We start from the raw sequence: 16,859 nt of genomic DNA, 5'->3' as shown, positions 1-16,859 counted from the left end.
AAACCAAAAACCACGCAAGGGCAGCTATTGGCTACTGGCTATTGAACTTCTTTTTTCTAGTTCCGTCGTACGTGATGTACATCACCGTGTCCTAAATGATTAGACTTTGGTGTGATTGTGTGTAGGCAAGTCCGTTTCAGGGGAAAAACCATCAGTTTATTCTGATGGAAAAAACGGTCATGTGTAGTAGTGCTCTTAATTGAAGTACACACTTTAAAATGCTTTGTTCATATTTCATGTCTCAGGTTTACAACAACTTTAAACATGTTTCTCACAGTTTTTTTATTAATCACCGGGGCATCTAGGGTCTCTAAAAACGCCCTTCAGTCTCAGAGGTTTTTTTTCGGCAATGTTTGGATTTTCCAAATAGGTTTTTAGCCTAGGCTTTAATTTGTTAGCAAATTTGGATACATATATTTTTTATTTTTTTATTTTGATTATACAGTATATAGTAAAAAGAAAAATGTTTGACTCAACGGGAAGTGTGTCAGACCTCTGGAGAGAGGTTACTGCTTCTTCATAGGGAGCAATGGTCCTTCTCTGCAAGGGACAGGCTTTTCTACTCAAAATTTGACTGCTTTTAAAGAGAATGAACTATATTTGCACACCTTAATTGATGCATTAATTTAAACTAAAGGTTCAAGTAGACTTTAAGACCTTACAAAGAATAATGATGATGTGCATAGAATTTATGTTATCTACGTAATCGATCAGATTGTACTTTCCTGTTCTTACACTAGTTAAAACATTATTTTATTTGGTTGAAATCAGTTTACAGCACTTTGCATTATCTTATTGAAGCCTGTTATTATTGTAATGAGAACTGACATCAACCCATGTGACCAACCCATGTGACATCAACCCATGTGACACCGCCCCATTGTCCCTATATAAGTGGCAGCGCAGCGCGTCCCTGGCATTCCGGCCGGAGAGAGCGTCGAGTCAACATCTCCTGGAGAAGAAGAAGAAGAAGAACGGGCGGCGGCGGCGGCGGCGACAGAAGACCGGGCCACCGCCTGTAAAAGAGCTATAAGAGGGCGCGGTGGCCCGGCAGAAGAACCCAAGAGGGGGACAAGACCCCCGAAGTCAGAAGAAGAGGCCGGCGGCGAGGAAGAAAGCCGGGCTCCTCCGCTAGCAAAAGAGCTACAAGAAGATAGCGGAGGAGTCCGGCGAGAAGACCCCCGAAGACGGAAGACCCCCGGAGCTGTGCAATAAAATATTTTAACCCTGTGTTGTGTTTTTTTTGTACTTTTTTTTCACAGGTGAATGGGTAGGGGTACATTGTACCCCATACTCATTCACATAGGGTGGGGGGCTGGTATCCAGGGCCCCCTTATTAAAGGGGGCTCCCGGATTCCGATAAGCCCCCCGCCCGCAGACCCTGACAACCAACGCCCAGGGTTGTCGGGAAGAGGCCCTTGTCCTCATCAACATGGGGACAAGGTGCTTTGGGGTGGGGGCCGCACGCCCCCCTCCCCCAAGGCACCCCCCCATGTTGAGGGCACGCGGCCTGGTACGGCTCAGGAGGGGGGGGGGCGCCCGCTCGTCCCCACCCCCTTTCCTGGCCGGCCGGGTAGCGTGCTCGGATAAGGGTCTGGTGTGGATCTGGGGGGGACCCCCACGCCGTTTTTTCAGCGTAGGGGGTTCCCCTTGGAATCCATACCAGACCTAAGGGCCTGGTATGCTCTCGGAGGGGGAACCCACGCCAATTTTTTTTCAGATTATATAAGGGGCGTGGTTTATGAGAAGTGGGAGGGACCAAAATGATGGGCGGGGTCTGGCGCCCCCCCATCCAAAAACTTCACCAGCCGCCACTGCTGCAAAGGTAAAGCATAATGGGCTACTATGCATCGCATAGTAGCCCATTATGTGTCACTTACCTGACACAGAAGCCCGTGCTTTCACCATTGTCCCCATGAGCAGGGAGCATCCATCTTTGCCCCTCTCCCTGCCGGGAGATTCCGGCTCTGTGAGTGGCCGGAGTCACGTGACGTCACTGGGAGCTACCAGTCACGGCATGACCCCTATTATAAACGTCATGTTGTGCCCTTTTTAAAGGGTACATGCGCCGATGACATTGGCGCATGCGCCGTAGTCATCTGTGCTCATCTCTTTAGTAAATATCTCCTAAACCGTGGAAGTTTAAGAGGTATTTCAAGCACCTAAAGGTAAGCCTTAATATAGGCTTACCTGTAGGTAAAAGTGGTAGTACAGGGTGTACAACCACTTTAAGTGGTTAAAGCAATGTGCCTCTAAATGCTAGTCTCACAAGATTTGGATTGAGACTTGAGGATGTCACTACTGTGCTGTACTGTTCTCCTTGCTGGAGACTTTGAAATAAGGAAGCAAAGCCCTGCTTCTACCAAAATGACCACCTCCATAGAGAGACACAAGACACGGTAAGTCAGTAATGGGGAAAAGGCAAGCGTCTAGGAGACCAATACTGGATAGTAGTCATTTGCCCTCTGCTTGACTTTTGTGGGCACTGATTCATATTCTGCTCACATTCTAGTGACAGTACCTCAACTGCCATTGATCATGCTATTACTGAACAGAAGAATGGCAAGAATCAAGGTCTCTTTATACCCAGGTTTTTGGGGCTTCCTGGGATCATAAAAGGATTTTTTATGTGATAAACCTTCCTGTCTGCTCTTAATCTGCTTGGATGTTTAGTAAGGTTAGAGGACTGTGAAATGTTCCTTTAAAAAGATTGTATGTAAAATAAATGTACACATATGCACGCAAGAATCTCATTAAAATAACATTTTATGTTTGGCTTCAATGCACATCCAAGCATGTTAGATATATGTTCTCAATGTATTCAAATCCTTTCCTTTTTTATGCAGTTTTGTTGGGTTCAAAGACTGTCAAGCCAGTTGTGAAATAATTGTACATTTGATCCTGAGCTGCTTACAGTCCATGAGCCCTTCCATAAATTTAATAAGATTTCATTTAAAAGAGAGTGTACACAGAGAGTTGTGAATTGTGTCTGACAATATTAAATTATATTACCAGGTACAGGGAAGAAGTTTGTACTGTACATGACCATTTGATTATCCTAAAGGAAACCTGAGACTTACAAAGCCAAAACATACTTACTATAAAACCTAGGGTCTAAACTGTTCAGCTGATTGACCCCTTCTTAAATTTTCAGATTGTTCATGGACCCTTAAACATTTATTTTAAAAAATGATATAAAAAAAAGTATTAACTTGTAAATGCCTTCTCTTGTTAGGTTCTAGGTACATTTATTTTTTTGGGCTTCATTGTAGCGACTATAGAGACATTTCCAGAGCATAGGGCAGGGAGAATCAAATGATCCATAGAATATTTATCATGCACCAGCCAATCCCTGGAAGGAGGGATTCAGAAGGTTGCTAGGGTGGTGATAAATGCCCAGGGGGCTTGAGCAAAGTGTTCTTCTTCCTTCACTAAAACAAGAAACTGCAGTTTGGGTCTCAACAGCTTCTGGGCTGAAGGTCTGGAGAGGATCGCTGGGTGGGAGACAGTTCATGGGAAATTGTGAGTAAAGACCTTGCTGGGGACTATTAGGTGTGAAAGTGCCAGAAGGGAACTAAGTGCCAGCAGTTGCTAAATAGACAACTACTGCTGTATAGTTCTAGATATACTGGATATCCCTTGCTACCTCCAGAAAGCTGCTTTCGAAAGATTAGAGAGAAGTTTGTACTTCTGTTGTTGTTATTGGTTGTTATTAAATATCTTGTGACCCTAAACCCCTCTCCTGATAAAATTCTTCAGCAATAAATATTTAAAAGTAGAAAAAAAGAGTGCAAAATCTGGTACAGCTCTGCAAAGAAACCAATGAGCTTTCAGGTTTTTCTGCCAAAACTTAATTGAACAAGCTAAAGTTTAAAGGTGATTGGCTACCATGCACAGCTGCTCCAGATCTTGCACTCTCCATTTTTAGTTAATCAACTCCTGAGCCTTAATTGTCAGTATGTATCGGACTGTGCTTGTGTGGCCGTCTGCCTCTGTAGTACTTAGGGAGAACCTGTATATTTCCAGTGGCCCCTCTGGGGTATGCGTTATAAACTACTACTCTGTAACAAAGTATGAGGTGGGTACCAAGGTAGAGTAATATGCTCAATACTGTAAGAGAACACATTTCTGAATACTTGCAGGAAGTAGGAAGGTGGGTGGTCAAAGATAAACACCACAAAGTATGCTGATAAATAAGGCCAGTAATAACACACAGGCTGGCAACTGACCATGCAACTCTGGGTAACTCTGTCTCTCCAATAGTCACCTCACATTTAGGACTAGGGAATAGCGTGGTGTTCTACAGTGACTATTCTGCTTCCCCAGCCTAAGCATTGCAAGTGTGATCTTTATAACTGATCCAGTTGTGGTGAGATAGCTATAACTTACAATCTCAGCAGCGTTGGCAGGCAGTGATATGATCCAAATGACATCTTGCATATTATAGAAAACTTTAACTAAAAACTTGTGTAGATATTCACAGAAGAGCATCGGATAGGTAAAAAAAATAATAGTATGTCTACTTCGAGCAATTACATGTGCCCAGAAAAGAAACTAAAGACACAATGAAAAGAGGGTGGGACTAGCTATACAGAGCATCTCCTAACTACGTAGTGAGGAAGGGACAAAATTATTTAGAAAAAAAAACAACAATGCATGTGTAACATGATAGAGACCTCAGAAAATGAATTGACCCAATTAAACTTCCATTATTTATCTACCACCTATTGACCCCTAGATATTTACAGACCCCTTTTTTATCCACAGCATTTTATGGACCCATTGTATAGTCTCATGGACCACTTGATCTTTAACATTTTGGGGAACCCTGCTCTAAACAGTGCTAACGTGAAGACGTTTTTTGTTTTTTTGCATCCCCTTGGCACCCCTGTAATTTTGGGTCCCAAGACTGCCCTTGGTATGATCCTCTACTACATCAAGTACACCTTAAAACAGAATAAGGTAATGTATTTAACACACTGTTCAAAGCTTAAGCTTACATGCAATGTCAACGTCAGAAATATCTTAACGCAAGACGATAATTAACTTGGATCATGAGCCTCCTCTTCAACTACCCACATTAGGTCTCTACCTTAAGTTCTCTTTTATGCGCAAACAGTATGTGCATGAAGAACTTAAATTGCTATATTTTAGTTGTACTCTGAATAAATTCCCTACTGCTTAGATCAAAAAGAAAAATGTATTGAAGACACTGTCCCCAAAAAACACTGCCAACATAGTTAATACTTTGAAGTATGGCATACCCTACTAAACTCAATCTTGTGAAGTATTTTCAGATTATTTGTAGAATTATTCTATGTTCACACACAGCTGTGGCCAGGAAACAAGATTGAAATGTTTGTTTGCTTTAGTAAAACCGTATTAAACCTTATTCTGCTTCTCTTCGTGTGTAAATGAACAGCCATTCATAAGGAATGTGGCAAGAAAGACTGTAATGGAAGCACACTCATTAGCTATTAACTTTAAGTCAATTAGTATTTTAGAGTAGTTAGTATGTAGATTTTGTCATGTACACACAAGTCCAAAAACCCCTGTAAGCTATTTAAGTCACCATGGAAACAACCAGTATGTTTAATATAACTTTTTTTTCAATTTACATCCTGGGGCATATAACTTGACATATAAAACTGCTGGGGATTAAAGATAGATGCTATAATGTAAGATTTGTAAAGGCTAGTTCTACATAAACTGACATTTCAAGGAAACCTGTCAGAAGAGAAATAAAGACATACATAGGCTATTCCTATAGACTTCTTTGTAAAAATTCCAGCAACCTAGCTGCCATGCTAATTGTCTGGCTTCAATACCTTCTTATTCACCTAGGAAAAGTATGAGGTCAGTGAAGCAGGGTCCATATAGTTAGCCAAAGCAGGATGGTATTGGCGCAAAGGAGGACCACTGTTGCAGGCAACCATCAGTCTATGAGCAGGCTGTACATGTTAAAGGTGGGGAGGTAAAAAAAATGGGGGGGAAACATAGTCATTAAAAATTATACATTGGATGGTTGGTTCCTTAGGTAGATGTGGACAGTTCAATACTCAGGGCAAGCCTCTTCAGGGAAGCAGAAGCACACTCCAGGAACATGTGAAAAGAAGCAGAAGCAGAGGTGCTTTCTAAGTATAAAACTGTATAGTGTTTAATACAACAAAGCATAAAACCACTCACATTTTGAGTACTTGAAATCAGGCACATCAGAAGTATACTGCAGGGGTGAGTCTGTATGCACCCATGTGTCGGTCAGTGGAATGGGTTCAGCTGCATCTCCTGTTGGACCTGATCACCTGCTATCTTTGTAGGATAAACCAGGAAGGAACAAAGATGGAGGGCTGGACCGCATGTGAATTGCAACGCAGTGTGTGACATCACCTGAAATGATTGCAACGCATTTCCGAACGTGCCCACCAGGTCCCTGTGCCCAATGACCTCCTTTAAATAGAACCCCTCTCACTTCAAACTCTAGTAATCAGTCCAATTGCAATTTTTATGGAACAACTATTAGATTACCATCTCTCAGCAATGGCTCTGCTCCCCCTATTATAGTTTCCAGTATTCTTGCTGTTATTGGGCAAAACACAGGCGGATCACCACAGTCTGACCCGAGCAGGAGATGCAATATCATCTCTCCCACCATCCCCTTACATCTATCTGACATTACAGTTAAAGAGATCCTTCACCCCATTGCCAAGATTTTTTTTAGAACAAAGCCCCCCTCTGACCATCACCCTAAAAAGAAAGTACACAAAGGAGATTGCAGAGGGGGAAGAGGAAGAGACAAAAAAACACAAAAATTAGGTCACGCAGACTTTTTCATTTTTCCTCACACACACAGCAGAAACATCCCTATTAAGCATAAGTCTAAACTTTGCCCCATCTAATAAACCTAACCCTTATACTATACTCAAAGACCTTAACAGATATATTAGGAATCTTACTGTTAAGAGATTTTTTTTTAAATGAAAGAATCAAAAAATTGATCCACCTCTACTCTTACAGTAGAAATACTTGATACACCCTCTTCCAGTCCCACAGAATTTGACTTTGATGCGGACTCTATCAATACTCTAGAACAGGGATCTGCAATTAGCAGACCTCCAGCTGTTGCAAAACTACAAGTCCCATCATGCCTCTGCCTCTGGGTGCCATGCTTGTGGCTGTCAGAGTCTTGCTATGCCTCATGGGACTTGTAGTTCTGCAACAGCTGGAGGTCCGCTAATTGCATATCCCTGCTCTAGAACAACTATACCAAGAGAGTTCGAGTGATGATGTTTTGCTGTTTACACAGCATCTAGCCACTCCCCCCCCCCCCCCATAGTTCACTCCACACTAAAACCTAAGTCTATCTTCTATCTACACCATGCGAAGGGTCCATTTTTAAAACCATTCTACAAAGTAGTTTACTCTGGTTTTCTAAAGCTCTGTCAACAAACCACCATTACACAAAAAAAATCTAGGCTTCCTCTCCAGAGAAGAAAATATGGCTCTGCGGAACCTGATGAATAATACCGATCTCATTGTCAAACCGCAGATAAGGGGTGAGGGATAGTTATCCAAACTGCATTGTGGAAGCAAATAGGTTGCTAGCAGACTCTACCACCTATGCTAGACTAAAAAGACCTTCTACCAGGTTATAAAATTGAGGCTGACATTTTGGTGAAAGACTATCCAGTGGAATTTTCGATAAAATAGAAGCCTCTTTCTTATGAAGGGAGGTCAATCAAACTCAAATTGCAGTATATTTCTGATGTGCCTGATTTCAAGTACTCAAAATGTGAGTGGTTTTATTCTTTATTTTATCAAATGCTATACAGTTTTACACTTAGAAGGCTTCTCTGCTTCTGTTTCTCTTTCCATATAGTTAGCACATAATAGCTTTCAATTCTAAGCTTTTATTTCTAAAAAATTTATTCCGATGCTTGTTTCTTATATTTCTGAGAGATTCTTAGAATGACAGTTACCTTATGGTCTTATGGAACTGGGTGAGGGCAAAAAGTGTGCTACAGGATAACCTCATCACAGCAGTTTCAGGGATACAAGATGTCATCATTTAATTAAACTTTCTAGTGATGACCATCATTCAGATTTCAAATTAAGGTGGAGATGTCCTTTAAAGCAATATTGTCACTAAAATATATTTACCAAATGCTCCATTGGAAAGAAGATAGTAACTATTTACCTCTTCCTCAGCTGTGGCTCTGAGAGCCATTGTAAATAGAAACCACTATCCAAAGGCTCTTTAGAATCTGACACTTCCAGGAGTGTCAGATTTCTGGTCCCCCAGCTATGACCAGTGGTTCTGTCTGCTGACTCCCTACATCACTCCTGCGTTCTGTAGTAATGTAAGGGATCTGATTAAGGAACCACTGAGCATAGCAGGGGAGTAAGAGTTTGACACTCCCGGAAATGTTGGATTCTAAACAGTCTTAAGGTGGCAGTTTCTGTTCATTACATTGTTCAGTTGCATAAGCAATGGAAGTGGTGAGTATTTGAAATCTTCTTTCCAGGAAAATCTTAAACTGGACTAGAGGCAAACAACCAAATACGTTGATTTGTAATCCTACACCTAAGATTTGTAATTCTTCACTTTTGCCAAACATATCTTTTTCGGGAACCCACCCACACTGCCCCACCTGCTGATTGGGAAATGAACGCGCAACAGCTTAGTGTTATTACTAAGCACTTTACTCTTGTCATTCATTACTGTCACTACCAATTGGTGCTGACTCTCAGTCTTCCACTGAAAATAAATTGAGATTTTCCCACTAGGTACATTTAATAAATGCATGTAATTTATTAAATAAAAGTATACCTGTAATAATTTGCATTTTGCGATATCAGCCCTGGATTCAGCTTTAAAGAGACTGTGATGCTAAAAACTTTACACACAGAGGATCTTCACTAAATGATATCCAGTGTCTAACACCTCTGTACTCTGTGGCTCCATCTGCTGGCCTCTACATGTAAAGAGCACAGTAGTCATGATAGGACCCATGTAAGAAAACAGTGTTCAGCAGGGGAACAGTCATCTGAAACACTCATAGGCATGTGACCAGAGACCAAACACAAAATGTTCAATACTAATAAATAAGACAATCAAACATTTATTGTGGCTTGAATGGTCACGGCTCTTTATTTTGGGGATGATAAATACGTTCTACCAATACCAATAATTTATTTTACTTATTACCACTTTTTTAAATACTATAACCACACCAACCATTTTAAAACTGTTGTTTATATCAATAGTTCAGCCATCAAGGTCCAACTAGAATTTACTAATAATCCAACTATCCCCTTACAGCAGAAGGGACAAGCCCACATAACAGAGGACCATGACAAAGGGAGGGCAGGGGTGGGGGGGGGGGGGGGCTTCTTCTTCAACTGCTGCCGTTGTTCTGTTATGTTTTTGTTCTTTTAGTGATATGACCACCATAGAAATGTTCAGAAAATTTGAATAAAGATTAACAGGTAAGTAACCAATAACATTAATTCTGACATTGTGTCGTTCCCCAGTCCCATAGGCAGGGGTCGCTATTGAGCTTCCCCTGCCCTACATTTTTTTTGGGCAAAAGTGAAAGGGCAGGTAAGCATCTTTTCTTTGAAGGGAGGCATTCTTTTAGCTTCTTTTTTTATTATTACCATAGAGCCTGTTTATTGGAATTAATAAAAATCACAAATAGTTGCCATTTTATTGTCTTGCTTTTTGAGTATAAGATTAGCTCAAAGTCAGATATGAATTTGAAATTGCAAACTCCTGATTGTTAATAAGCAATATGGACTTTCTAAATGGACAATCTTATTTTACATGCATTGAAGTTGCTATGGCAGCTATAAACATTAGTAAGTTTAACTGTTCACTGTTCTGCTGCTTCAAAAAGGCAGAGCTTCAAAAGACATGCATTTATAGACACAGAACTCAGAAAAGAACTCTAACAAATTGGAAGATTTAATCAACATGATCGTTAGATGTGTTAGAAGGGAACTTGCATTGTTTGGATGGCTCCTAATAATATAAGTCATGTCACGTGTCATTATAAAAGCCAACAAGGGCAACTAAAGTCTTCAGTCTATGCCGCTTTTACTCGGCACGGCTATTACAGCAATGTAAGTTAATAGAGTTCAGTCCTTTGTTGACCTGCTGTCACTTTGTACAAACGTATTGAAAATACAGACCTAGAGCATCCAAAGACAAAGTGGAGTTTGCCAGTCCATTTACTACCCCCATTTTCCGAGAAGGTAAATCAGTTAATTATCAATTTCGAAAACAGGATGTTATTTATATATTTTTCATTTTTACAGTCGTAATGTCTCGTGAATAATGCTCCCCAAATGCCCTATGCGCGGTTTTGAAGCATTTAATGAGCAATAAGGCACGTTAAAACTGCTCCACAATGGAAACTGTTCATTAAATACTTGCCATGAAACGATCTGTAGAAAAAAAAACTAAATGTCATGTTAATGCAAACAATTAATTTTAAACTCTAGACAACTGAAGGCAGTCCTCCATGGCAATAAACAGAGATTTCAAAAGCAACAATGAAGATAGTAAATATTGTCTACAACATGTAATAATTCTTTCCCCTACCTTTTCTTGTGAAATGTATTGGAGAAGGGGGGAGGGAGGGGTGTTACCCTTTAAGCTCCCACAACATAACTATGGTTTAATAAGACAATGCATGACTGGCTTTGGAGCCGTCATAGTTACATAGGGTTAATAATCTGAAAACCAAAACAATCTTTTCTTCTGGATCTGATCAGAGGGAAGGGCACAAGGAGGGCACACAAAGTACTGCATGGTGCAGCCACACAACACAATGACAGATATTGTACTGTCTACAGGACCAACTTTTCATCATTCATAGGGATAACACAGACCCCGTACAATGCAGCAATATTCCAGGAATAGTACGGAATATCAATGTCACCGCTAATATTGTTTTAATGAAGAAGCATTTAGATGCAGACGCCAACCACATCAGCTGCTTTAACAGACATGAGTAAAAGGATTTAACCCCATCGGTACCAGAACAGAGGAGAACAGGTTAATAAGACGTCTTTCACATCATTCGCTTTGAGCTAAGGAGACAGCAACCAAGTTCAAAGCATGATAGTAGCAGTCTAGGAACCAGGTGGGATCACAGAACCATATTAGCATAGTAGGACGACAAACTATAAGCAAAATGATTTAGTAATTAGATATGACAACTAAGGGATTTGCCAACCATAGCAGCAAAGACCTCATTCCTTTACACATGGAAGAGTTGCTTTATTCAGCACCACAGTTCAGAAAGAGAAAAAAAAAAAAATCTTATAGACAATCCAATCACACAAAGCAAACAATACAATGTCAGTTTAAAGAAATCAGATCTGGGAAAGATAAAGATAAAATGATTGGTTGCTGTGGGCTATTGTACTTTTGTTCTACAGAATGAGTAAATTGGATTTGTAGCATTGATATAGACCACACAATACTGCCAATGTCCAAGACCACCCCATGGTGATAACTAGGTGCAAACTCAAAGTTAGATTGGAAAAGCAAACTAGGAATGCAACTTTGTTCAAAGTCATCTTAATCTCCAATCTTTGAAATATTTCAATTGTGTCCCAGCTCGGCACAACCAGACAAACGAATGACCCTTAAAAAATATTTTTAAAATGTTTTTTTTTTTAAATATACATAAAGTGTCTGTCAAGTTTAATTTAACACACCAGCGTCTATTCTCCAGCAGCGCAGACCTGCAGAATCAGATGTGTGCCTAGAGTGGTCTACTGCTTCTGGAAATCAAGGCAGAGAGAGTCAACCAGAGCAGTCGGATTAAATGCACATAAGCTGTCTATGCTGTAAAATTGAGCCACCAGCATTGCACAGGGAAAGCAGCACAGTATCCCGCACATAATTCTCAATGCAGAACAAGCTTTGTGTACTCACCTAGTGCTGAAAACCATCGCAGGCAGCAAAAGAGAAAGCAAGTAGCAAGCAGGGATAGATTTCATGCTGCAGCTCTCCTAGTCTTTGCTTGCTATTCCTTTTTTTTCCTCCCAATGAATCCCTGGTATTGTATAGAAAAGCCCTTCCTCAAGGCAGGATGCTCCAGTGCAGAAAAGCAGAGATAGCAGATCTAAGGGAGAACACAGACGGACCAACAGACTGGGCTAATGAAAGCAACTCAAAGCTAGATGCAAGCTCCAAGTGTGATGTCACAGGCAATGGACCTGCTGCTGCAAGGCTCCTTGCCTGATAGTCTGTGATTATTCAACACAGTGACTCTATTGATGTCCTTAGGGGGTTGTTATTAGTAGCAGTTTAAGTGGCAGCCGGGGAGAAAGAGGAGTGAGCAAGGGGCTACTTAACTCTTTGCTTAAATGAGATCTTGCTTGTACATTGGCAGGTATCTGCCAATTCATCTTTCAGAAATAATTTGTTTCCTTTTCAGCAAGCTATACATAGGAGGGTATAATTGTGCAGCAGTGACTAGATCAACGTTTTTGACAATCACTTCTTTTTCAGGTTTTCACATCTTCAGGGAATGACATAAAAAGCTCCACCTAACTGAACATGCAGGTGGTTTTCCTCGGCTATACCACAGCAAATCAGCTAAATCTACTGCGAGAGCGACACTTGTCTCCAGTCTTCCTTTACTATGAGCGCTTGAGTTTCATACATGGTGAGATTGTTACATAACGTGATTTATTATTGCATATTGTTTGTCTGTTGTCTTCCCTTTTGTATTGCTTCTTAAACGTTTGCTCCCAAAGTGTGTGCATTCCTTATGCCCCATACACACTGTCAGATTTTCCAATGGAAAATGTCCGATGGAAGCTTTTTGGTCGGAAATTCCAACCGTGTGTAGGCTCCATCGGAATTTCTGACACACAAAATTTGAGATCTGGATCTCAAATTTTCCGACAACAAAATCCGTTGTCGGAAATTCCGATTGTGTGTACACAATTCCGACGCACAAAGTCCCATGCATGCTTGGAATCAAGCAGAAGAGCCTCCCTGGCTATTGAACTTAATTTTTCTCGGCTCGCCATATGTGATGTACGATACCACGTTCTTGATGTTCAGAATTTCCAACCAACTTTGTGTGACCGTGTGTATGCAAGACAAGTTTGAGCCAACATCCATCGGAAAAAATCCATGGATTTTGTTGTCGGAATGTCCAATCGTGTGGACGGGGCATTAGGGTTTGTTCACACTTGGCTACATTTCTAACGCTTAATAAACTATAGCGCTTGTATGTCGTTAGTATGGGGTTCATGCTTGCGCCAATGAGCTTTAGTATGGGGCATTTTATAATCATTAAAAACAAGCCCTAAAAGCCCTATGCACAGTTTTGAAGCATTTGATCAGTGTTAAGGCATGTTAAACTGCTCCACAATGGAAAGTGACAGAAATAAACAAATTTTAACACCCCTCAACCACATTGGAACCACACCGCTAAAGCCTGCCAGAGCGTTTGCTGAGCATTGCCATGGACTTTAATAGGAGGCATTGAAGGGCTTCAAACGCCTCCTGACTGGATATGAGGCTTCAATTTTGAAGCGAACCGAGGCTAACGCTTAATGTTTATATAATGTGAACAGAACTATGTGCTGTCCATTGTTTTTATTGCCCCTCAAATGCCTGCTTTCAGCCAATGAGGTGGGAGAGTCCCTGGAGAGCTGATGCTCTCATGCACATCGCTGAATTGAGAGGGAGCTCAGGTAAGTATTAGGGGGCTGGAGGGGCTTCTGCACACTAAAAAGGCATTTTATCTTCATGCATAGACTGGCCATCAGACTGAAAACATCTAGTGCAGTGGTTCTCAACCCCTGTCCTTAGGACCCACTAACAGGCCAGGTTTGCAAGATAACTAAAATATATCACAGGTGATTTAATTTGCTGTCCAGTGATTGCAACATTCAAGTCTGCATCTCCCCAAGGTATTACTTACTAGTATCTGGCCTGTTGGTTGGTCCTGAGGACAGGTGTTGAGAACTACTGATCTATTGGAAGAAAAAAATACTGCGGGAGAAAGCTCTGGATTGGAGTTGAATACTGCAGCAAAAGCTGGTTTAGTTATTTCTTCTTTCATTGGGCTTTACATTTTGCTCATTTTATATTTTCTTGGACTTCTACTTTATCATCCATTTTATGCTAGCAATAGGTCTTAACGTGCAGTTGTCCTTTTCTCTAATGGAAGACACAACTTCACTGGCTGGAATTCTGCAGAATCTCAGTAGATATTAAAGGATTAGCAACAAAGTAGAATAAGAATATTCAAGTGTTGGGGCAAGAACACTCGTGATGTTTTTCAATGGTGTCTTTAAACCCTTTCACTTGTTTACCTGTTTCCAAAAATGCTGAGTGCTGTATGTGGTATTTCTTTGTTTCACACATGCTTCAGCTTGTATAAGAGCAATGTGAACAGCAAGTTTTGACAAAGCATTTGCAGAGCTTTCAGCAAGCTTTGTTGAAGCTTTTAACCACTTCAATACCAGGCACTCACGCACCTTCCTCCCCAAGCCAATTTTCAGCACTGTCGCAATTTGAATGACAATTGCGCGGTCATACTACATTGTACCAAATTTTTTATCATTTTGTTTCCACAAATAGAGCGTTCTTTTGGTGGTATTTGATCACATCTGCGATTTTTAGTTTTTGTGCAACAAATAAAAAAAGACCGAAAATATAGAAAAAAAAAAGCTTTTCTTTGTTTCTATAAAAAAATGTTGTAAATAAGTACATTTTCTTCTTTAATGACAGGCACTGATATGGCTGCACTGATGGACACTGATAAGGTGGCACCAATGGGCACCGATGAGGTGGCACTGATAGGCGGCACTGATGGGCACTGATAGGTGGTACTGATGGGCACTGATAGGTGGCACTGGTATGCAGCACTGATAGGCACCATTAGGCAGCACTGATTGGCACTCATAGGCGGCACTGATGGGTACTTATGGGTGGCATTGATGTGTGCTTATGGGTGGCACTGATAGGTGGCATAAATGGGCACTGATGGTCACTGATAGGTGGGCACTGATGGGCATGGATTGGCACTGGGAGGTGGCACTGATGGATACTGATGGGTGGCACTGATGACACTGATGGGTGGCATTGCTGGGCATCACTTGTTTAATCCGGACCATAATGTTACCAGTCAGTGCCCATTTGTGGGCACTGATTGGGATCTATTGTGCCTATTTTTTCATATGTGGATGGCCATGGGGTACATACCTGGCCATCCACATGTTGCCCAATTCCCTGGTGGTCCTGGCGGCTTCCCTGGTGGTCCAGTGTGGGCATCCATGGGGGGCTGCACTGATAAACAATCAGCGCAGACCCCCCCCATCAGGAGAGCCGCTGTTTGGCTCTCCCTGTTTACATCATGATCAGCCGTGATTGGACATGGCTGATCACGTGGTAAAGAGCCTCCATCAGAGGCTCTTTACCAAGATCGGTGTAGCTGTGTGTCAAACCGACGCATCGCACAGCCAATCGCCTCGATGCACGCCCCCACTGTTATCATGCTGGACGTCATATGATGCCCAGTCAGGAAGACTGAACCACCGCCAGGCTGTCTGCTATAGGCTGGGCGGGAAGTTGTTAAAATACCGTTCAACTCTTGTTTGCAAATGTTGAACACAGATCGTATTCCGACTATCACTTTAAACAACCTGCTAGCAAGCTTCAGCAGGCTTTTAATATGTTTCAAGTAGTGCCAAAGCCTGCTAGCCGCTTATTTAAAGTGACAATCAGCACTCCCATTAGGATCTATATCCAAAATTTACAAACAGGAGATGAATGCTACTTTAAAGGTTTCAAAGCTGTTCACACTGCATGTATACAAGCTGAAGGCCCTGTCAAATGGACCTTACAGTTTCTTTTTGTCTTTTGGGGGGGGCTTTTCAGAACAAGCTTTTAAGCAGTATACTATCTCCATCTGGTCAAATCAGTACCGATACACAGATGTTCAACAAAATGAGAAATTATATAATAACGATATGTGAAAGTCAAGGAGGAGTGAAAAGATATAGATAATAAAAATGAACCAATGATCTGCAGTGTATGCCTCCTTCACTGAACCAAATTCAAAACTTTCATTTATGAACCAATTGAAAAAGGACCTGAATTTTACTTTTGACTTGTCCAAGTGGTAGGACATTTCTTGCACTTTTTCTTAAGTCTCCATCAATACAATGCTAGTTGAAGCTAATTATAAAACACTTCTGTGTTGGTACCTGGTTCCTACCCGAGTGGCCATGAATCCATCCTTCCATATCGCCTAATTGTTTTCAACGTTGTGGTCATTTGGGGACGCTTCATCACATCTGGTGGCAATGCCCCCTTCTGACTAGGTTCTGGATTCAGATATTTAATCAAATAATTCAGTGATGGGGGTGAATATTTGTAGATCCCCAGAGGCAGCCCTTTTTCTTAAACTACCTGATGAAATGCCCAGGAAGTTAGTGAGGTTGATCATGTACATACTGTTGGTGGCAAGCATTACTATTGCTGGGCCTTGGAAGCAGGTGGTTATTCCCCTTGATTACGTCAAGTAAACTCAATTGGATTATGGTCAATGACAAACTCACTTATGCACTTCATAATAACTAAAAAGTTTGATAAAATATGGGATCCGTGGATCTGTTACATCTCTGTTCCCTGATGAGCTCCGGGCTGGCCTTCCTCTTCTCTTTTTTTTTTCTTCTTTATTTTCCCTTTTTTCTCCTTTTCCGCTGATGTTTACACATAATATATATTCAGTTGTTTTTAGGGCCTTATACGGTTCTGTTCTTGATGATATTCTCAGGGATTGCTACAGGGGTTCCCCAGAAATTGTAATGCGAAGAAG

General features: G+C 41.2%; 1 protein-coding gene across 2 annotated transcripts in view; it reads right to left on the bottom strand.

Annotated features, from left to right (window-relative positions):
- Positions 1-12,400, bottom strand: part of LUZP2 (leucine zipper protein 2) — a 928,200-nt gene extending 915,800 nt beyond the window's left edge. The window contains exon 1 of one of the 2 annotated variants that reach the window (XM_077460834.1): positions 11,948-12,400. In XM_077460834.1, the coding sequence (XP_077316960.1) occupies positions 11,948-12,012 (65 nt within the window). In that variant the 5' untranslated portion in view covers positions 12,013-12,400. The remainder of the gene's footprint in view (positions 1-11,947) is intronic. The other variant, XM_077460835.1, reaches the window with a different exon arrangement.
- Between the last annotated feature and the right edge of the window lie 4,459 nt (positions 12,401-16,859).

Source organism: Lithobates pipiens, unplaced genomic scaffold (assembly GCF_037356315.1).
Source record: "Lithobates pipiens isolate NorthernLeopardFrog02 unplaced genomic scaffold, aLitPip1_a1.2 Scaffold_10, whole genome shotgun sequence".
Lineage (NCBI taxonomy): Eukaryota > Metazoa > Chordata > Amphibia > Anura > Ranidae > Lithobates > Lithobates pipiens.
The sequence above is the reverse complement of the archived record's forward strand: the minus strand, read 5'-3'. Positions and strand labels throughout refer to the sequence as shown.